The sequence below is a fragment of the Scyliorhinus canicula genome, chromosome 11, assembly GCF_902713615.1.
Source record: "Scyliorhinus canicula chromosome 11, sScyCan1.1, whole genome shotgun sequence".
In the NCBI taxonomy this organism is placed as follows: domain Eukaryota; kingdom Metazoa; phylum Chordata; class Chondrichthyes; order Carcharhiniformes; family Scyliorhinidae; genus Scyliorhinus; species Scyliorhinus canicula.
In genome coordinates this window covers 47,548,434-47,570,512 of record NC_052156.1, presented here as the reverse complement: position 1 = coordinate 47,570,512, position 22,079 = coordinate 47,548,434, and the positions used below count along the sequence as shown (strand labels likewise).

Sequence of the window (22,079 nt, the reverse complement as noted above, 5' to 3'; positions counted from 1 at the left end):
CATGAAGAGGAGGAGTTCACCCTCTCCAGGGCGTCCGCCCATGTCCCCTCCTCAATCTGCTCTCCCAGCTCCACTTCCCACTTAGCCTTCAGCTCCTCTACCGACACCTCCTGCATCACCTGGTAGATATCAGACACCTTCCCATCCCCGACCCACACCCCCGAAAGCACCCTATCCCTTAACCCCTGTGGGGGCAGCGAAGGGAACCCCTCCACCTGCCGCCTAGCAAACGCCTTGGCCTGAAGGTACCTGAAAATATTCCCCGGGGGGAGCTCAAACTTCTCCTCCAGCTCACCCAGGCTCGCAAACCTCCCGTCAATGAACAGGTCTCTCAACTTCCTTATGCCCGCCCTGTGCCACCCCAGGAACCCACCATCAATGTTCCCTGAGACAAATCGGTGGTTCCCCTGCAGCAGGGCCTCAATCGAGCCCCCCACTTCCCCCGTGTCGCCTCCACTGCCCCCAAATCTTGACGGTAGCCACCGCCACCGGGCTCGTAGTGTACCTCGTTGGAGGCAGCCGCAACGGCGCCGTTACCAGTGCCTTCAGGCTCATGCCTCCACAGGACGTCATCTCCATCCGTTTCCATGCTGCCCCCTCCCCATCCATTACCCACTTGCGTACCATTGCGACATTAGCTGCCCAATAGTACCCAGAAGGGTTGGGCAGCGCAAGCGCCAGCCCCCTCTATCCCTGCCCCGCTCCAAAAAGACCCTCCTCACACTTGGAGTCGCGTGTGCCCAAACAAGTCCTGTGATGCTGCTGTTCACCCTCCTAAAAAAGGCCCTCGGAATGAAAATGGGGAGGCACTGAAACAAAAACAAAAACCTCGGGAGCACCGTCATTTTAACGGACTGTACTCTACCCGCCAAGGACAGCGGCAGCATATCCCACCTTTTAAACTCCTGCTCCACCAACCTAGTAAAATTAAGCTTCTGCAAAGTCCCCCAACTCCTAGCCACCTGAACCCCCAGGTACCTAAAACTCCTCACTGCCCTTTTTAGCGGGAGCCTTCCAATCGCCTCCTGATCACCCGGGTGTACAACAAACAGCTCGCTCTTGCCCAGGTTCAACTTATAGCCCGAGAAACTCCCAACCTCAGCAAGAATCTCCATCACCTCCGGCATTCCTCCCACCGGGACTGCTACATACAGCAGCAAGTCGTCTGCATAAAGCGACACTCGGTGCTCCTCCCCACCCCGCACCAGACCCCTCCACCTCCCCGGCTCCCTGAGCGCCATGGCCAGAGGCTCAATTGCCAACACAAAAAGCAAGGGGGACAGGGGGCACCCCTGCCTCGTCCCACGGTAGAGCCTGAAGTACTCGGACCTCCTCCCATTTGTCACTACACTCGCCATCGGGGCCTCGTACAGCAACCTCACCCATTTAATAAACCCCTCCCCAAACCCGAACCTCTCTAATATCTCCTACAAGTACCCCCACTCAACACTATCAAAGGCCTTCTCCGCATCCAATGCCACCACAATCTCCGCCTCTCCTTCTGCCGCCGGCATCATTATCACATTTAGCAGCCTTCGCACGTTAGTGTTCAGCTGCCTCCCCTTCACAAAACCCATCTGATCTTCATGTATCACCCCCGGCACACAGTCCTCTATTCTAGTGGCCAAGATCTTCGCCAGCAGCTTGGCGTCCACATTCCGCAGTGAAATAGGCCTATATGATCCACACTGCAAGGGGTCCTTATCTCGCTTCAGGATCAGGGAAATCAGCGCCCGTGACATAGTCGGGGGCAAAACTCCCCCCTCCCATGCCTCGTTAAAGGTCCGAACCAACAGGTCCGCGTATTTTTTTATAAAATTCAACCGGGAACCCATCCGGTCCCGGCGCCTTCCCCGACTACATGTGGCCAATCCCTCTAACCAGCTCCTCCAACTCGATCGGCGCCCCCAGTCCCTCCACCTGCTCCTCCTGCACCCTTGGAAATCGCAGCCTGTTCAAAAAGCTCTCCATCCCCCCCCCCCCCCCACCACATTCCCACCCCTATCCTTCACTCCACCAATCTCCCTAGCCGCATCCCGCCTGCGAAGCTGATGCGCCAGCATCCTGCTCGCCTTCTCTCCATATTCGTAGACCGCTCCCTGCGCCTTCCTCCACTGTGTCTCCGCCTTTGTGGTGGTCAATAGCTCAAACTTGGCCTGCAGGGTACGCCGCTCCCCCAGCAATCCATCCTCCGGGGCCTCCGCGTACCTCCTATCTACACTCAGCAGCTCCCCCACCAGTCTCTCCCTCTCCCTCCTCTTCCCCCCTCTCCCTATGGGCTCGGATGGAGATCAGCTCCCCCCTAATCACTGCCTTCAGAGCCTCCCACACCATCCCCACCCGGACCTCCCCAGTATCGTTGGCCTCGAGGTAACTCTCAATACATCCCGGACCCTCCTGCACACCACCTCATCAGCCAACAACCCCACGTCCAGGCGCCAAAGTGGGCGCTGGTCCCGCACCTCCCCCATCTCCAGATCCACCCAATGCGGAGCATGGTCCGAAATCGCTATAGCCGAATATTTGGCAGCATGGTCGGATTTTGATAAGTTCCGGAAAATGGAGGATTTATCTATGGAAGACTATATAATGGAATTTGACAGACTATATAAAAGGCTGCAGAAACACGGGCTGGAATTTCCACAGTCTGTGTTGGCCTTTAAATTACTTGACTGTGCTAGAGTGAGAAACATGGATAGGCTCCTGGTTTTGACAGGAGTTCAGGTTACGGATAACGATACCGTATTCGAACAGATGACAACAGCTTTAAAAACAATTCTGGGGAAATATTCAATTCCAATGGCTCTGATGACTCAAATAGGTCAGCCTGCCATAAGGCAGAATATGGAAGATACACTACTAACAGGATGGTGAAATCGTATGGCTACGAACAGGCCTCAAGACTATAAAAGACCGAGACAAGGGAATTATGAAGACAGAAACCCAGTCAGAACCTACAATAGGAGGATGAACCCCAGAAATGCACGGGGCATGATAAATCAATGTTTTCGATGTGACTCTCAATACCATTATGCTTTCAACTGTCCAACTCGTTATGATAGAGTATTTGAAGGACACATGACATGGAAGAGTCAGAAGAGGAAAAAGATAGTGACCAGAAAGAAGACATTGTCCTATTAACAAGCTGTTTTACGCCGGTAATGAGGGTGTTGGTTGCAGAATCTTTTAACTGTGCTGTATTGGACAGTGGCTGCACATCTACTGTGTGTGGGATTGACTGGTTAAAATGTTACCTGGACTCCTTGGATGCTGAAAATCGTAACAAGGTTAAGGAATTTAAAAGTTCCAAAAATTTCAGGTTTGGGGATGATAATACTCTGAAGTCACTGAAAAAGAGTGGTGATCCCTTGCAATATTGCTGGAGTGAACCATTTCATTAGCACGGATGTCGTATCAAGTGAGATACCTTTGCTTCTGAGCAGACAGTCGATGAAGAAAGCACACATGAAGCTGGATATGGAACAGGATAAGGCAACAGTTTTTGGAAAGACGGTGGACTTACAATTTACACAGTCGGGACACTATTGTATTCCATTACTGACAAATAATGTTTCAAGTAGAGTGGTTAAGGATGTGTTAATGGCAGTTGATAATGGGACTTTAGCTGAGAAAAAGCTTGTTGTAGTAAAACTGCATAGGCAATTTGCACATCCGTCTCCTCGAAGGCTGAAAAATTTATTAAAGGATGCAGGGGTAAGGGATGACGACTATACTAAACTGATAGAACAGGTTAGTGATCGCTGTGAAGTTTGCAGGAAGTACAGAAGGACACCAGTGCGACCGATAGTAACCCTACCTTTGGCCAGGGATTTTAATGACATTGTGGCCATGGACCTTAAAATCTGGGATAAAGCAAATAATATATTTATTTTGTAGATTTAGCAACCAGATTTAGTCCGTCAACGATTGTACGAAGTAAAGAAAAGAGAGTAATTCTGGATCAAATTGTGGAAAAATGGTTCGGGACAGGAATGGGTCCACCAGCAAAATTCTTTACGGACAATGGGGGAGAATCTGCTAATGATGAGTTTAGGGATATGTGTGAAAACATGAATATCAGAGTTATGAACACTGCTGCAGAAAGTCCATTCAGTAATGGTGTCTGCGAAAGAAATCATGCTGTTATCGATGACATGCTTCGGAAAACTTTGGGAGATCGACCAAACTGCACGCTAAATTCAGCTTTAGCATGGGCGGTACATGCAAAGAATTCATTGCAGATGGTTGGGGGCTATAGTCCTTATCAATTAGTGTTTGGTAGAAATCCTACAATTCCTTCTATTTTGGATGACCAGCCTCCAGCTTGGGAAGTTTTGCTGAACATTTAAACGCGTTACATAGCAGTAGAAAAACTTTTTTGGAAGCCGAAGAATCTGAAAGATTTCGAAGAGCTTTAAGACATAATAAGAGCGAATAAAGTGTTGGCCAAACTAAAAATGCAGGAGTGTGTTTTGAAGTTCCTAGTTTTATGTGATCTTAGGCATTTGAAACTCATAGTTTATAGTGATGCGTCCTATGCAAATTTATGTGATGGAGTTTCAAGCGCAGGAGGTTTTATAATTTTCCTTTCGGGGAACAATGGTAAATGTTGCCCTCTTGTGTAGGAAACAAAGAAAATAAGGAGAGTGGTCAAAAGCAATTTAGCTGCTGAGACGTTAAGCTTAGTGGAAGCGGTGGATATGGCCTTTTATATAAGTCAGATATTGACTGAAATTTTGGGATTAGGGGATTTGGGTAATATACCTATTGACTGTCACATTGACAATAAATCCCGGTGGGAAAATGTGCACTCTACAAAAAGTGTCAATGAAAAGAGGTTACGGATAGACATCGCAAGTTTGAAGCAGATGTTGGACAGAGGGGAAATAACAAAAATTAAATGGGTTGACAGTAGCTATCAACTGTCAGACTGTTTTACGAAAAGAGGGGCTAGTTCACAGAAACTTTTAGATATTGCAAATGAAGGGCGCCTGTTTCTGTGAATTTTTTTTTTTCTTCTACTCAAAAAAAGGGGGGAATCAGGTGTGTGTTTTAGTTTCTTGAAATTTTAGTTTCTTGAAATTTTGTTTTCACCTAATTGGTTTTTTTCACCAAGGAAGGGGAGACTGTTAAGCAATGGGTTAAGAGACATTGCAATTAGTTGTCTCATCTATGTTAAGTGTTCAATGACTGACACTGATATGTAAAGGGGCTTCAAGTGGCCTCTGGATCTGGTGATCTGTAGAGTTCTGTGCAGAGTGAGTTTGAACCATTAAAGGTGTGTTGGTGAAAAAGGAGCTGAACTCATGTCTCTTCATACCACAGCATCTATTACATTTAACATTTGATCCCCGTCATCTACCTGGCATTTCCTTACTGTCTCTTTAGCCTGGTGGGAAAGTGACATGTCCGAGATATAATTACAATCTGGGGCAATTATATCATCAGATCACGATTACTTATTGAAAGATGGAGCAAATCAGTTTTGGGAAGGTGGCTTACCCAGAAGCCAGAGCATAAACTGCAGTTGGCAGGATCCAGGTAATTTTCCAGCAGGTAAGTAACCCAGAGCATTTTGACTGCCTGAGCACTAGGTTTCTCTCGGGCAATTAACAGTATAATCTCTCTCTATAAAGTTGCTGAGCCATACATACTTATAGCAACTTGTATTACACAGCATATTCAAAATAATAAAATATCCCAAGGCACTTCTTAGGTGCATCACCAAGCAATATTTGACACCAAGCCACATAAAGTGATATTGGGAGAGTTGACCAAAAGCTTGGTCAAAGTTATAAATTGAAAGAATTACCTTAAAGACAGACAGAGAGATTTATGGGAGGAGTTCTCTAAATTTATCATAGAATCCCTACAGTGCAGAAGGAGGCCATTTGGCCCATTGGGTCGGCACTGACCCTCTGAAAAAGCACCTTACCTAGGCCCACTTCCCCGCCCTATCCCTGTCGCCCTGCAACTCCACCTAACCTGCAATCCTTCGGACACCAAGGGGCAATTTAGTTGGCCAATCCACCTAACCTGCACATCTTTGGACTGTGGGAGGTAACCAGAGCACCCATAGGAAACCCACCCAGACATAGGGAGAACGTGCAAACAGACAGTCACCCAGGCCATAATTTAACCCGGGTCCCTGTCACTGTGAGGCAGCAGTGCTAACCACTGTGCCACCATGCAGTTTAGGAGGGAACAGCTATCTATGGCAGAACTAAAATTGGGGATGTTCTTGGAGGGTAGAATTAGATAAACACTGATGTCTTGAAAGGTTGTAAGGATACAAGAGATTTCGGAGATTGGGAGCGGCAAGACCTTGTTGGGCTTTAAAGAAAAAAGATTAAAACTTTCAAGTCAAGGTGTGCTTGGCCGGGAGTAAATGTAGGTCAGGGAGATGGGCGAATAGGGCTTGGTGCAAGTAAGGACATGGACAGCTAAGTTTTAGATGAATGTAGAATGTGGGAGGCTGGCCAGGAATGCATTGGAATAGCCAAACCTAGAATTGACAAAGGCCTGGATGAGGGTGCCAGCAGCGGACAAGCTGAAACAGAGGCAGAGTCGAACGATATTATGGAAATAGATGGTCTTCATGCTGGCACGGATATGTTGTCAGAAGCTCACTTCTGAGTCAAATGTGACATCAAAATTGAAAACAGCCTGGTTTAATCACAGACAGTCGTCAGGGTGTTGCTAGTGAATGAAGCTTTTGATGGGAATTGAAGATAATGGCTTCAGTCTTCCCAAATTTAATTGGAGGATGTTTCTGTTCAACTAGTACGGTACATCACGAAAGAAACCTGCTAATTTCCCTGCAAGCAACAGGGGAGTTCAGAAACATGGCAGCAATTCTCCTAGAATGCTTGGCTGCACTGCTACCAGATGGTACTGTGCAGAAGTCGTGCCCTTTAAGATACTATGATGTGAGATTGGGCAAAGAATTGTGCGTTTAAATGAATAGGCTGTGCACAACAGAAAAAAAGGTTCACTGGTGGCGAGATAGTGCTGGGTGCCATCATTGTCATGTGAAAACTAACAATATCAAAGAAACTTAGACAAAATAGGAGCAGGAGGAGGCCATTTGGTTCTTCAAGCCCACTTTGCCATTCATTATGATCATGGCTGATCATCCAACTCAATAGCTTAATCCCGCTTTCCCACATATCTTTTGATCCCCTTTGCCCGAAGTGCTTCTTGAAACCACAATGTTTTGGACTCGACTGCTTCCTGTGTTAATGAATTCCACAGACTCACCACATCCACTGGCTCCCCTTCATCAATTCTACCAGTAACATCCCCGAAGAATTCCAGTAGATTTGTCAAGCATGATTTCCCCTTCATAAATCCATGCTGACTGTCTGACCCTGCCACTGTTTTCTAAGTGCTCTGCTGCAAAATCTTTGATAATGGATTCTAGAATTTTCCCACTACTGATATCAGGTTTACTGGTCTATAATTTCCTGCTTTCTCTCGACCTCCCTTATTAAATAGTGGAGTTACATTAACCACCCTCCAATCTGCAGGAACTGTTCCAGAGTCTATGGCATCCTGGAAGATGACCATCAATGCATCCATTATTTCTAGCGCCACCTCCTTCAGTACCCTGGGATGTAGATTATCAGGCCCTAAGGATTTTCAGCCTTTAATACCATCAATTTCCCCAACACCATTTCTCAACTGATATCGATCACCTTCAGTTCCTCCTTCTCACTAAACCCTGCATTCCCCAACATTTCTGATGTCTTATTTGTGTCCTCATTTGTGAAGACCAAACCAAAGTATGTATTCAGTCACTTAGCCATTTCCTTGTCCCCCATAATACATTCCCCTGCTTCTGACTGTAAGGGATCTACATTTTTATTCACCAATCTTTCTCCTTTCACATACCTATAGAAACGTTTACAGTCAGTTTTTATGTTCCCTGCAAGCTTACTTATGTACTCTATTTTCCCCTTCTTAATCAATCCCTTAGTCCTTCTTTGCTGAATTCTAATCAACTCCCAATCCTCAGACCTGTTGTTTTTCCTTGGCCAATTTAGATGCTACTTCCTTGGATTGAATATTATCCTTAATATCCCTTGTAAACCATGGATTTACCACCTTACCCATTTTATTTTTGTGCCAGACAGGAATAAATAATTGTTGCAGTTCCTCCATGTGCTCTTTGAATGTTTGCCATTGTCTATCCCCCGTCATCCCTTTAGTAACATTCCCCAATTGATCATAGCTAACTCAAGCCTCATTTTATCATAGTTTCCTTTGTTAAGATTCAGGACCCTAGTGTTAGAATCAACGACTTCACTCTCCATCCTGATGAAAAATTCTATCATATTGTGGTCGCTCATCCACAAGGGGTCACGCAATAGATTGCCAATGATTCCGTTCTCATTGCACAGTACCCAATCTAGGATGGCCTGTTCTCTAGTTGGCTCCTCAACATATTGATCCAAAAAACCATCCTGCATACACTCCAGGAATTCCTCCTCTATAGTATTGTGGCTAATTAGATTTTCCCATCTATTTGCAGATAAAAATCACCATAATTACAGTTGTTCCTTTAACACATGTGCCTCTAATTTCCTGTTTAATGCCATTCCAAACAATATCACTGCAGTTTGCAGGTCTATATTTGACGCCCACAAATACATTTTGCCTCCTGCTGTTTCTCAGTTCTACGCAAAAAGATTCCACTTTGTCGGAGCTAATATCCTCCCTCACTATTGTGTTAATTTCCTCCTTAACCAGGAATGCAACCCCACCGCCTTTTCCTTTTTTTCTGTCTTTTCTCAATCCAGAGTATCCTAGGACATTCAGTTCCCATCACTGGTCACCCTGCAGCCATGTCTCTGTAATCCTGACAATATCATATCCATAATAATAATAATAGTAATAAAAATCTTTATTGCCACAAGTAGGCTTACATTAATAACACTGCAATGAAGTTACTGTGTAAAGCCCCTAGAAGCCACATTCCGCGCCTGTCCAGTTACACAGAGGGAGAATTCAGAATATCCAATTCACCTAACAGCACATCTTTCGGGACTTGTGGAAGGAAACCGGAGCACAGAGGAAACCCACGCAGACACGGGGAGAACGTGCAGACTCCGCACAAACAGAGACCTAAGCCGCGAATCGAACCAGGGACCCTGGAGCTGTGAAGCATCTATTTGTGCGATGAGTTCATCCACTTTATTGCAAATGCTACGCGTGTTAAGGCACAAATACTTGAAGCTTGTCTTTTTAACGTTACTAGTCACACTCCCAATATTTTTCACTCTGGCCCTGTTTAGATCTGGCTCTCGGATTATCTGCCTGTCACTTTTCTTATTTCCCTGTCTTTTGTGTTTGTCCTTATTTCCTCCTCCTCTGACTCCTTGCATAGGCTCTCATCCCCCTGCCATATTAGTTCAAACCCTCCCCAACCACTCTAGCAAATGATCCCCCGAGGACATAAGTCCCAGTCCTGCCCAGATGTAACCCATCAAGTTTGTACTGGTCCCACCTCCCCCAGAACCAATCCCAATAGCCCTGGAATCTGAAACCCTCCCCCTCACACCATCTCTTAAGCCATGTATTTATCCAATATATCCTGCGATTTCTCCTCTGACTAGCACGTGGCACTGGTAGTAATCCTGAGATCACTACCTTAGAGGTCCGACTTCTCAATTTTCTTCCTAACTTCCTATATTCTGCTTTTAGGACCTCATTCTTTTTTTTTTAAACCTAAACCTATGTCATTGGTATGGATGTGTACCATGACCACTGGCTGTTTGCCCTCTTCCTCCAGAATGTCCTGTAACCGCTCCTTTCAGATGATATTACCAAGGGCAGAACGTAAATTGGATTTGTCCATGGATTTTAAAAAATTCTATTTTTAAATTCATTTACGGTTTGTGAGCGTTGCTGGTTAGGCCAGTATTTATTGCCCATCCCAAGTTGCCCTTCAGAAGGTGGTGGTGAGTAGCTTTCTTGAACCGCTGCAGTCTGAGGTGTAGGTACACCCACTGTGTTGTTAGGGAGGAAGCTCCAGGATCTTGCCCAAGCAACAGTGAAGAACAGCAATATATTTCCAAATCAGGATGGTGAGTGACTTGGGGAGGAAGTCCAGGTGGTGGGGTTTCCAAGTATCTGCTGATCTTGTCCTTCTAGATGATAGTGTTCGTGTCTTTGGAAGGTTCTGTCTAACGAACCTTGGTGAGTTACTACAGTGTACCTTGCAGATGATACATACGGCTGTCACTGTGCGTAGGTGGTGGAGGGATTGAATATTTGTGGAAGGTGGAGCAATCAAGCGAGCTGCTTTGTCCTGGATGGTGTCAAGCTTCTTGAGTAGTGTTGGAGCTGCACTCATCCAGGCAAGTGGAAAATATTCCATAATACTGCATACTCACTCAAGCTTGTGCTCCAAGCCTATCCAGAAATGCAAGACTATTGGACAAGAAGAAGATTTGAAAGGTTAGCCCCCAGCGGGCACAATAGTCAGGAAAGTCGACAAGAAAGTGGAATGGGGCAATTGGCGTTTATGCTTGTACTGAGCCAAGTGCCTCAATGAGCCATTTGAAGACTACCAAGGATAACAAGAGTGGGGAGCTAAGAGGGAGTCAAACTTGGGATGGCATAATGAGAGGAGGAGGTTTGGAGAGTGCTGAAAGGTTGGGGAAGGGAATTGCAAGGGCAGAGTACCCTGGACAGGAGAGGTGAAATCAGGCATTATGATAGAGATTTGAGGAGGGGAAAGAGAAAGCATTAAAAAGATCAAAAATGGAAATGCTGGACTTGGGTCCAGAGTAATAGACAAAATGCAAACATGAATGGACACACATTACAAGTTACTTGGGTCTACTTACAAAAGGTTGTATCAGGCAATAGAAAGAGTCCAAAGTTAAATTCAGAGGTGGAATAATGATGACTTGCAAGGGGTGGAATTGGCATGAAGTATCAATGAGCAAAATTGGATACAGGTGGAGCGAATGAAGTCTAGAATGTGTTGAGGGGAGCATATTAAAGGATGCACTGATGGAGGTATTTTCATAAGGATAAAGGTCCAGGAGGTGTACAGACTCAGTTATGAAGTTGGAGGACATCACAAAATCCAAAAAGTCACTTGGGATTGAGGTTGATTTGCTTCCACTCTAATTCAATGGGTTCTGAAATGGCCGATAAGCGTCCAGTGTGCCATTTGCCACATCAGAGGCAGGTGGTGTTTGAGGAGCTGGGTAGAAGAGTTGTTTAGTGGTTTATGGACCGCCTCTGATGCCTTGACTTCGCCTACAAAGACTCTCGATTTGGTGTTTGGTGGCTTTTCCATTTTGGTCAGTCACCAGTTAGGGTCTACCATGAGTCAGTGGGTATGTTTGACTTCTTCATAGATGCTTGGAGGACATTGCTAAAGCATTTCTGCCGTCCTCTGGGGGACCTGCCAAGTTCGGAGCAGAGCAGTTGTATTAGAAGTCTAATGTCAGGCATACTAACTATAGGTCCCAGCCAGTGATGCTGGTTCAGAGTGACTAGTGCCTCAATGCTGGGCAAGTTGGCTTGGGAGAGGACACTGCATTTGAACTGCTTTCTTGCCACCAGATTAAGAGAATCTTGCAAAGACACCATTGGTGGTACTTCTCAAGTGTTTTGAGGTGCCTGCTGTGAGTTCCCCAAAGCAAAACATAGTGCAGCAATCACTGCTGCACAGTAAACTACGATCGTCGGCTTGGATTGAGATTCTGGTCATCAGTACTCTTTTCTCAGTCAACCAAAGGCCGAGCTGGTATATTGGAGGTGCTGAATATTCTGGACCAAAACAGACTGAAGCTGATAAACCAGTCAAACCAATAGTCAGATACAGGCTAAGCACAAAATTGAAGTCTGAATTGCAGCAGTAATGGGGTAAGGTCAGTAGGCTGAACCAAGATACTTTAAATATTCCCAGAGAAGCAATAAAATGGGCAAAATAGAATTGAAAAAAATAAATCAACTCCAGTTCATAAAAGAAAATGAAAAAAAGTAACAAGTTAGTTCTGATTAAAAGTGAGAAAATTGTATGATAAATGTTATACTACAGGAGCTTGAGGTTGTGGATTAAATATGTTAAGAGCATTGTAAAGGATTTTATGTATTATAGAATTTTAACTGCACAGGAGGCTACTCAGCTCATTGTACCTGTGCCTGTTCTCTTTTTATTCCTTTGGTAATAAACTTAAATTTATGGCAGCACCTGCCAACATTGAAACTGCAGGAGTGAATTTCTTGCCCTCACGCACTTTGTAGACTCTAATCTTTAACTCACCAACCAGTGAAATTTCTCCCCCACCCTCCCCCGATTTATCAAAACCTCTGAATTTCCAATGTCTTTATTAGTTCTCCTCTTAATCTTCTTTATTTCTAATGGGAAAAAAAAACAGTTTCTCTAGTCTTTGCTCATGTCTCAACTCTGCTATCTCGGTAAATCACTTCTGCACCTACTCCATGGACTTAATAATCTCCCTAAATTGACATATTTTCACCTCAGAACAATAAGAAAGGAATGTTCCAAAGAGCTAAGGGCAAAGGTCAAGGACTTTGCTAATATTATTTGATATACAAACATGTAAAATGTTTATTCATTAACAGTAATCTCTCATCATAAAATAACATTTCTGTTACCGCATTAACAGCTTAAAAGGTAAATAAAATCCAATGATATGGCTATGGCAGTGCAAAAAGAACAAATGATTTGAAGTTGTTATGTACAAAGTTATAGAAATGTGAAGAATATGCAATAAAATCACCAGTCAATGCCTGTGCCCTAAACTATACTTCAGATTTTAACAAGCATTTTCTCATTGAATTTGTGCATGCACGAGTTATTTTAATTCTTCAAAAAAAAGTGAGGCTGATGAGCTTTGTGCGATAGAAGCAAGCAGATTCAGAATTTTGCCCATATTTTAAAAATCGGCAAAAATAAACAACTCAAGGGCTTGGGCAACAATTACTTACTTTTAAAATTGATGCATTTCTTTCATTAGCCGACTCAAATTCAACTGCTTGCAGTTTTTTCTCATTTGTCTGACTTTCAAGTTGGTTTTCCATTTGCTGAAGCAGCATAGTTCTCAGGCCGAGTCTAGAGAAATCAAAAATGGAACACAAAATTGCACAGTTCCTGATTCATGTACAATTTCAAATAAAAATATGTTTTTTAAAAACGAGAAATCAATGGCAAAAAAGACTAATAGCTCAATCTACTAATTGTCAAGTTATTATGGCAAACTTTTAAATAATTAATTTATACTTCACATTGATTATGCATTCACTCAAGGAACAGAAACTCCAATCTTGGTCAACAAGAGGAATTAAAGATAGTATTAGATTAAAAGGAACATTTCCATAAAGAGTAGTAAACCGAAGGATTGGGAGGATTTTAAAATTTAGCAAGAAATCAATAAAGAAAGGAAGAAGGATATGAGTAATGAACTAGGCCATAAAAACAGATTGAAAGTTTCTATAGATCTGTAAAAAGGAAGATTAGCAAGAGTAAATGTGAGACCCTTAGAGGTGGAGACAGGAAAAAGTTTAATGGCAAGCAAGGAAATGGCAGAGATACTTAATAAAACATTCTGGAATCAGCGGGGAACCAAGGGTCTAGGGAAAATGATGAACATAAAGATATTAGTGCCGGTAAAGACATGGCAATGGAGAAATTAATGGGACTAAATTCCAATAAATACCCTGGCCTACACCCTAGAGATTTAAAAGTAGTGGCTAGAAATAGCTGATGCATTCGATTTTGATCCTCCAGAATTCCTGGATTTTAGATCAACCTATGGATCAGAAGTGAGAGAAAATAAACCCATGACAAGAAAGGAAGAGGGAAACAGGTAACTCACTATTGGACTTGGGTTTATTGTCACGTGTAGCGAAGTACAGTGAAAAGTATTGTTCTGCCTATAGTCCAGACAAATCATCCCATACATGAAAAACATAGGATATACGATAGATACACAATGTAACTACATAGACATTGGGTGAAGCATACAAAGTTTAGTACTATTCAGTAGAGACGATGCGTGGAGAGATCAGTTCAGTCCATAAGCGGGTCATTCAGGAATCTGGTAACAGCGGGGAAGAAGCTGTTTTTGAATCTGTCACTGTGTTTTCTCAGACTTTTGTATCTGCTGTATTGGTAGTTAACCTGACAGCAGTGGAAGGGAAGGCTTTAGAATCCATTATAAAGGACATGATAACAGGATTCTTAGCAAATCATATGATTGGGCAGAGCCAACACAAATTTATGAAAGGGAAAGTGTTTGACAAATCTATTCTGTTGTAATAACTTGTAGCGTGGATAAGAATGAAAGAGTGGTGTAGCATATTTGAAAACAATCAATAAGGCGTCACGCACGAGGTTATTACACAAAATTAGGGCCTGTGGGATAATGTTAGCATGGATTGAGGCTTCATTAATAGAAAGAAAATATTAAATTGGAATTAATAGGCTGTTTTGGGTGCCAGGCTGCAACTAGTGGGGCAGGCAAGGCAAGGATTAGTGTTAGGGACTCGGGTATTTAGAATCTATGGGCGCAATTCGCTGGCCTTGTTGCGCTCTCGCTCGAGCGAAACAAGGCTGGTGAATAGCTGGAGGCTGAAAATGGGAACCGTGCCAGGCGCCAAATAGTTTGCAATGCAACTAGCCAGCTGCCGTAGGCGAAATCGGATTCTCTCCATAGCGTGGCAAGAACCAATTATCACCACTTTAAGGCCTATTTATATACAATTAACATGAGAGATCCCACATCCAACAGCCTCCCCAAAAGTGGTCACGCTGGCGCTGATTAGTACTACTTTTTAAAAACATAAACCTGGCAAAAGGGCTGCTGTGGGGAGCCAAGGTAGTGAGTAGCCATCTTTTCTCAAAGGCAAGGATCCCGGGGGTGCTGGGTTTGCCGACTTCGTGCTCAGCGGGGGGTGGGGGACCTTCCGCAGGCTGGGCCGCCATGGGAAGCGAAGGAGGCACTGGGGTGGGGGCAACCAAGCGCAGCACTACCATGTGAACACATGGATCGTGTGACTATTTCGGGGGGCAACCCATGTCCTTGCTCGTCTGCCCCACTGACCACCCACAAGCCCCACCAACTGCCGAAGCCTCGGGCATTGAGGCTGAGGGCTATTACTTGTAGAGAATTGGCAATCGTGGTTAAGTGAGCATCCAGAACCCAACTGGATTTCCGTGGTTGGGCGGGCCATGTGGCATGTGGGAATCATTGCCTAGCATCCCAATCAGACCGTGATGCCTGGACACTGCCTGAACACTGCAGGAGGCAACACCACACATGCAGCAGCTAACATTCGAACACCCAGGGGACCAGCACCCAGTCCAGGTGACGTTATGTGTGGGTGTCTGGGGCTGCGGCCGGTGCGGAAAGGGGGGAATCAATGGGGGAATGCAAGGTCCTGGGTTGGGAACCACTGTTTGTCAGTCTAACACCCTCTCCCAATTCCTTACCGATGCTGAACATTAGGGACGGTATTTGGACCCCGCAGAACTTACCCTAGTGGTGCTGCTGCTAGACCGGGCGGTCAGACTTCAGAGTTGGTGGCAGCAGCATGTTGCTCAAGGAAGCGGCCATGTGCCGGACCCTGTACCACACCCTAAGGACCTGGCTGCCCATCAGGCCCAGGTGTACAGGTGTCGCTGGTCGTTTGAACAGATGACGGGCAGCGTGTGCCGCAGGAGGCTCCGCCTCAACAAGGAGATGGTGCATCACCTGTGCCATGTTCTCGCGGACTTGGTACCACATGGAGGTGGAGGATACCCATTCCCGGTAGTCATCACGGTCACCGAAGCCCTGAACCTTTACGCCTCGGGATCGTTCCAGGGCTCAAGTGAGACCTGTATGGCATTTCGCAGGCACAGCCCACAGGTGCATCTGGCAGGTCATGAATTCCCTGTTTGCCTGGGTGGAAACCTATATAAACTCTGAAATGGACCAAGTCCAACCAGATGCCTGGGCAGCAGGATCCTCCACCATCCCCAAGATGCCCCAAGGGCTGATAGACTGCACATATGTTGCCTTGCATTCACCGAGCCATCTGGGAGTGCTCTATGTTAACAAGAAGGGGTTTCACTCCCTGAAGATACAGATTGTGTGTGACCACCACATGTGTACGCTTCTCAGGGACAGATACACCCTGGGGCAGTCGGTCATCCCAGACCTCTTAGAGGACCATCACTGGATGGGCGGCTGGCTCTTGGGGGAAAAAAGGGTACCCGCTGAAGACCTGGCTAATGACAACAACATAGAGGCAGGAGACTGAAGTAGAGACCCAATACAACGAGGCCCATGTGACCACTCGCGCTGTCACTGAGCGGTGAATCTATCTGGTCAAAATGCAGTTCCGATGCCTCGGCTGTTCCGGGGATGCCCTGCAGTACACCGCCTGGAGGGTCGCCTACTTTGTGGTGGTCTGCTGTGTCCTCCACAACCTGGTGACGTGCTGGAGGTTGGGGATGGAGAAACATGTGTCCACCGAGGAGGAGGAGAACGAGGATAATGAGGCGGCCCTCGGCCAGCAGGGGGACTGGAGGACCAGCCAGAGGCTACAGGACAGGCAGCAGCAGAGAGGGTCCGGCAAGCCAGGAGGTCCAGGGAGGCCCTCATACTCGCCTGCTTCACATAGGGTGTGGCCTGGTCCAGTATCGATGCCATACCCTGGTAAGGTGGGAAATGGGGTGGTTATGTGTTACATCACTCCAGGGTGCTGGGTCTGCGTCGGCACTGAGAGATGGGTGTAGGGTTCGTAGGTTGGCTCACATTGCGGAGGAAAGTGACAGGGACGTCATACTGGTTGTGCTCAAGTGTTTTTAAACATGCCACAAATTTCATATAATTCCCCACTCTCCCGATGGTCCCGCACTACTCTCCCCAACACCTTCGCCCCTCACCCCCGACCTCTCTCTCAGTACCCTCAGTGAACCTCTATGTGCTTGGCCTTCTTAACTCTTCCGTTACTTCTAGATGTCTCCCCAGGACGCACATCTGAGGTGGAGGCAACCAGCTGTATACCACGTCCCATGGCCTTCAATACCCCTGGCGGGTGTCCTCTGGGGCCGGAAGGACTTGTCGACAGCACATGCACAGCCACGCATCCTGACCCATGTGCTGACCTCAAGACGTGGCTTCATCAGCGGGGTGGAACTCAGGGGAAGCTGGTGGCCACTGTTGCTAATTCATGGCATGGGTCCGGGTTGGCACCCAGTGCCCCCTCCTCCCAGTCGATGCTCATAAGGCACTAGGGTTCACCTTGGGACAGGGGGGTCGCCGGTTTGACCCTGGCTCCCCTGCATCGCCTGGACCTTCCAGCACTGGCGGCTCCTCAAAGTGTGCACCAAGGTGTCGACGCCTTTGGTGATGCTCCTTAGTGATTGGGCTGTATTCTGCAGCACCTCAGCAATGCCCACCTGCGACTGGGACAAGCTCGGCAGCGCCTCGGCCATTCAAACCTGAGAGCGGGACATGTCCCACAGCATCTCATCAAGGTCAGCCTGGTACTGGATAACATCTTCCAGCGAGTCGGACATTCTGCCAAGACACTCATCCATGGCCATCACCGACTACGACGCCTTGAACACCTTCACTATTGGTACCAACGTCGTGCACCAGGCCCTCCACTGTGGTCTCAACGTTGGCCTTGGTGCCATGCATTGCCAGTGACATCTCCTGCGCCCGTCGTCTCCAGGACTCCTCCAATTGGCTATGGACCTGCTGGAGTCTCGCTAACACCTTCCTCTAAATTTCCTGACAACACCCTAACATCTCCATCAGCTCCAGGTAACCATGTACCAGAGGCTCAGCATCAGGTTGGGACCTAGCTGGGTCCTGGGATCCAGCAGACCTCTGACTGCTGTCTCGCCTGGGGGTTCCTTCTCCACCTCCACCTGATGTGCATCAGCAGCTGTGTGGTCCTCACCAGGTTGTGCTCCAGGCGCCTGACAAATGTTTCCCACCGAGCTAAGTGTATCTGCGCTGGTGGAGGGTGGGGATGACAGCCGTGACGCATCGATCACATCTTCCTCTGAGGTCTCCTCTGAAGTGTTCTCAAGGGAGGCTAGAGAGGGTGCCACCCTGGATCGGCCATCGTCGTCAGCTGGAGGTTCTGTGGAAGAATGGACATGTGGTCAGTGGGAGGGATGGGTCAGTCAGTGAGGCAATAACAACCTACATCTTCCGAGTGGGGCCAGGTGCTTGCTCACCTCCGCGGCTTCCGCCAACCTCTGCGTTGATGGCCGTTCTGTCCTCGGCCATCCACGTTATCTCCAGGGCCTGTTCCTCAAAGGTGGTGAAGGTTCTGAAATCCGACACCCCGCCGCCGGTCTGGGCCCTCTCCTGACGATTGTGCGAGAGCTTCTCCTGCGGAGACAAAGAGCGCGCATCATTAGCCACACTGAAGGAAAGGTTGGGGGCGGAGAGTTAAAGGGAGAGGAGAAATGAAGGGAGGATTGTGAGCCACATGGAGAGTTGGGGGGGATTCTCGCGTGGGGCGGAAAGGTATCGAGGGGGGATGATTGCGTTGGTGTCTACTCACCTGTGCTGCCCGGTATAGGTCATTGACCTACATTCAGCACTGGAGGCCAGTCGTCCTGGTCACGCTCCCAGAGCTTACAGCCGCTGCCACCTCATTCTAGGTAGCAGTGGCTGCCTTGTGGCTCACCCTCTGGGACCTTTGGGGGAACAGGACATCCCGCCTGGCTTGGGACCTAATCTTGGGGCCGTTCTTCTCAGTGCCCTGGTTGAGAGTTGACTGGGGTTGGCTGTGCAAGAGTTGTTTAAGTGCTGCTCGACCTTGTTAGCGGGGGACTGGCGAGTGCGGTCCTGCCAAATCGGCCGGCGAGCCTTCATTTGCACTGAGAAGCCCGCGGGGTCTCATTAAAGTGGATCAATTAACATTGAATTGCACTGCCAGCGTCGCTAGGCTCAGCATCGGGAAGCTCGTGGCAATTCCCACTTGCTACCACACTTCTAAATCTTTTCGGAGAATCGCGCCCTATATTAATTACGTAAATGAAGGGATTGAGTGCAATATATCCAGATTTTCTGACGAGATAAAGTTATGTGGGAAAGTAAACAGTGGCGAGAGTTCACAGCGGTTGCAAAAGGATATACACAAGTTCAATGAGTAGGCAAGAACATGGCAGATTAAATAATGTGGAGAAATGTGAGGGTTATCCATTTTATCCAAACCAAAAAAGCAGAATATTTCTTAAATGCAGAAAAAGGGAAATATTGACTTTTAAGAGGGATCCAGTGTCCTTGGCATGAATCACATGCAGGTATAGCAAGCAATTAGGAAAGCAAATTATATATTTGCCTTTATTACAAAGGGATTGGAGTATAAAAGATGTATTTCTGTAATTATATAGGACCTTAGTGAGACTGCACCTGGTGCACTATGTCCAGTTTGGTCTCCTAACCCAGGGAGTGTAACAAAGTTTCCAGGCTGATTCCTGAGATGAGGCATTTATCTTATGAAGAGAGGTCAAGTAGACCAGGCCTACATTCCCCAGAGTTTAGATCATCGAGGGGTGATTTCATTGAAACATATAACATTGTTAAGGGGCTTCACAGCATAGATGCTGGAAGGATGTGCCCCCTGGCTGGGGAGTATAGAATAAGGGGTCAACCATTTAGAACCAAGAGGAAAAGTCTTTGCTAAGGGTTGCGAACTTAAGGGAAATTCTATTCCAGAGAGGTGTGGATGCTCATTCGCTGGGCATATTCAAGTCGGAGATGGTTAGATTTTGATTACGAAGGGAATCAAGGGATATGAAGATAGTCCGGGAAGAAGCAGCTGAGACCCAAGTTCAGCCATGATGTTATTGAATGAAGGGCAGGCTCAAAGGGTCCTAACTCCTATTTTTGTATTATTCATTTACGGGATGTTGGCATCGCTGGTTAGGCTAGCATGTATTGTCCATCCCCAATTGGGTGGTGGTGAGTTGCCTTCTTGAACCGCTGCAGTGGTTGTGGTATAAGTACACACAATGTGTTGTTAGGGAGGGAGTTCCAGGATGTTATCCCAGTCCATTTTAGATTCCAACTACATCTCAATGTATCTGGGCAAAAAAATCTCTGCCTTTTCACCACAAGTCAAGCAGGCCTATGGCAGAAGAGATGGGAATTTGGGCTCCTTTCAGAAGAGCTGGAACTTCTCGAACATATATTTGTAATTAATCCTCATTCCATTTAGAAGCAGTCTTATTGCTTTTTTTGTTGTTGTACATTAGACTTGATCACAATGCCCAAAATGTATTCTAACCAATGTAATATAAACCATCTGCATAACCTCGCACACTGTACTCTATTGTTTTTTTGTCACAATATTGAACATTATGCATCTTCTGTTACCTCCAGGCCCCTTTCCATATCTCCAACTGAATTTATTGCATGTCTTTGCATTTTTGTTCAACCGAGGTGCACCATTTTTTATTTCTCAATTAAAATTCCAATGTCATGTCTATCCTACTACAAAACCGATTTAAATTTTCTACAAATATTTTATTTTCTCTTTCTGCAATGGTTGGGAGGAAGGAGAGAAGAGTGCAAGGACTCCTCATCAGATTGGCAGGATGTGTCTAATGGAATTTGCCAGGGATCTGTATGCAGCTTTTCATCACATACTTATGGGCCATTTTTAAGTCTGACCAGGAAAAGAATGCTGCCAGTATCTCAAACAGCAGCTTCTAGATTAACTGTGCATACATCGGGTAGCTGGGAATTGCTGTCAGATTTCTATGCAAATACTGGTGATTTGTTGCTGGGCTCAGTTATTTCTACAGCAAAATGTGACTTGGAGGAAAATGGGTCAAGTTTGCAGTGGCGTTAGGAGGTACAATACAGTGTGTGGATTGGAGAAGGAAGTTATAAAGCCACACAGCAAAGTAAATAAGCAAAACTATAGCAGGTGCAAGTTTGATGTGAGGAATTGTGAAGTCATTCATTTTGAGTCAGATAAACACAAATCAGTATGATTTCTGTGGAGAATGAGATTTAGTTCTCCATGTGCAACAATTACTTGAGGCTAGTCCATAGGTACAAGGGGTGATCGCTAATTGTTAGTAAGCTATTCATGCTTATAAATCACAAGACTTAATTTTCTGTGACACATTTAATGAGAAAATATAGCAAGTTCTTCAAAGAGGAGGCTAAAGGCAAGATACCAGTTTCAGAAAGTTAGTAGTGGATTGACCAGTTTCAGAGAGTTAGTAGTGGATCGACGCAACTCAGATAACAACTTTTAGATATTCGCATTTAACTGCGTGTCTGCTCTCCACTGCAGGGTGTTGTGCCTTTTACCCATAAATAACAGAGCTCACCATTAGCCTAGCCATTATCTTGACTGGAAATTTTGACCATTTCGGTCATGCCTACTAAGCTGATGTTGACAAAAACCATAGGTAATTGAATATAAGTGTGACCACATTGATCAGTGGTCTAGCATCTATGCAACTGTTTACTATATTTAACTTTTTGAATTGATGGTGTAGAAGTGCATTTTTGTATTCCCAATATGTCCAAAGGCAATTATATATCTGATCCATAATGGTGGCTGAATAAATTTCCCCTCTGGGGAGGGTTATATATATTTGAATAATTCATATTGTCTTGTTATTAATTCTTCTGAAGAACAACTCATGCACCATTGGTATAACCATTTTAAAAGTAAAAGAAATTCACACTTAATTTGGTTTGTTCAGTACAAGCAATTGACAATAGAACTGCATTTGAAAGAACCGGTGATGAAAAATTAATTGAATAGAGAGTATGAAGTTCACTGGGTGCCTGATGATACAAGGTAGGCAAGAGAAAAATATTAGATAATTCACAGCAAATTCTCCGCCACGCAAGTTCACAATGAGAGGAATGTGCACAACCCTTAAATTATAAGAAAGTCTGACAAACTGGTTTGCTCTCAACTGCACCAATACAAAAGCAAAGTACAGTTTCTGCTGGAATTCTGAAATAAAAACAAAAGTGCAGGACACACTCAGCAGGTCAGGCAGCATCTGAGGAGACAGAAAGAGTTAACGATTCAGGTTCATAACAAAA

At 45.8% G+C, this 22,079-nt stretch overlaps 1 protein-coding gene across 4 annotated transcripts in view; it reads right to left on the bottom strand.

Annotated features, from left to right (window-relative positions):
* c11h3orf14 (chromosome 11 C3orf14 homolog) overlaps positions 1-22,079 on the bottom strand; it is a 30,751-nt gene that overhangs the window by 4,763 nt on the left and 3,909 nt on the right. For all 4 annotated transcript variants that reach the window (XM_038810531.1, XM_038810534.1, XM_038810533.1 and 1 more), the window contains one exon: positions 12,976-13,099. In XM_038810531.1, coding sequence (XP_038666459.1) covers positions 12,976-13,099 — 124 coding nt within the window. The remainder of the gene's footprint in view (positions 1-12,975; positions 13,100-22,079) is intronic.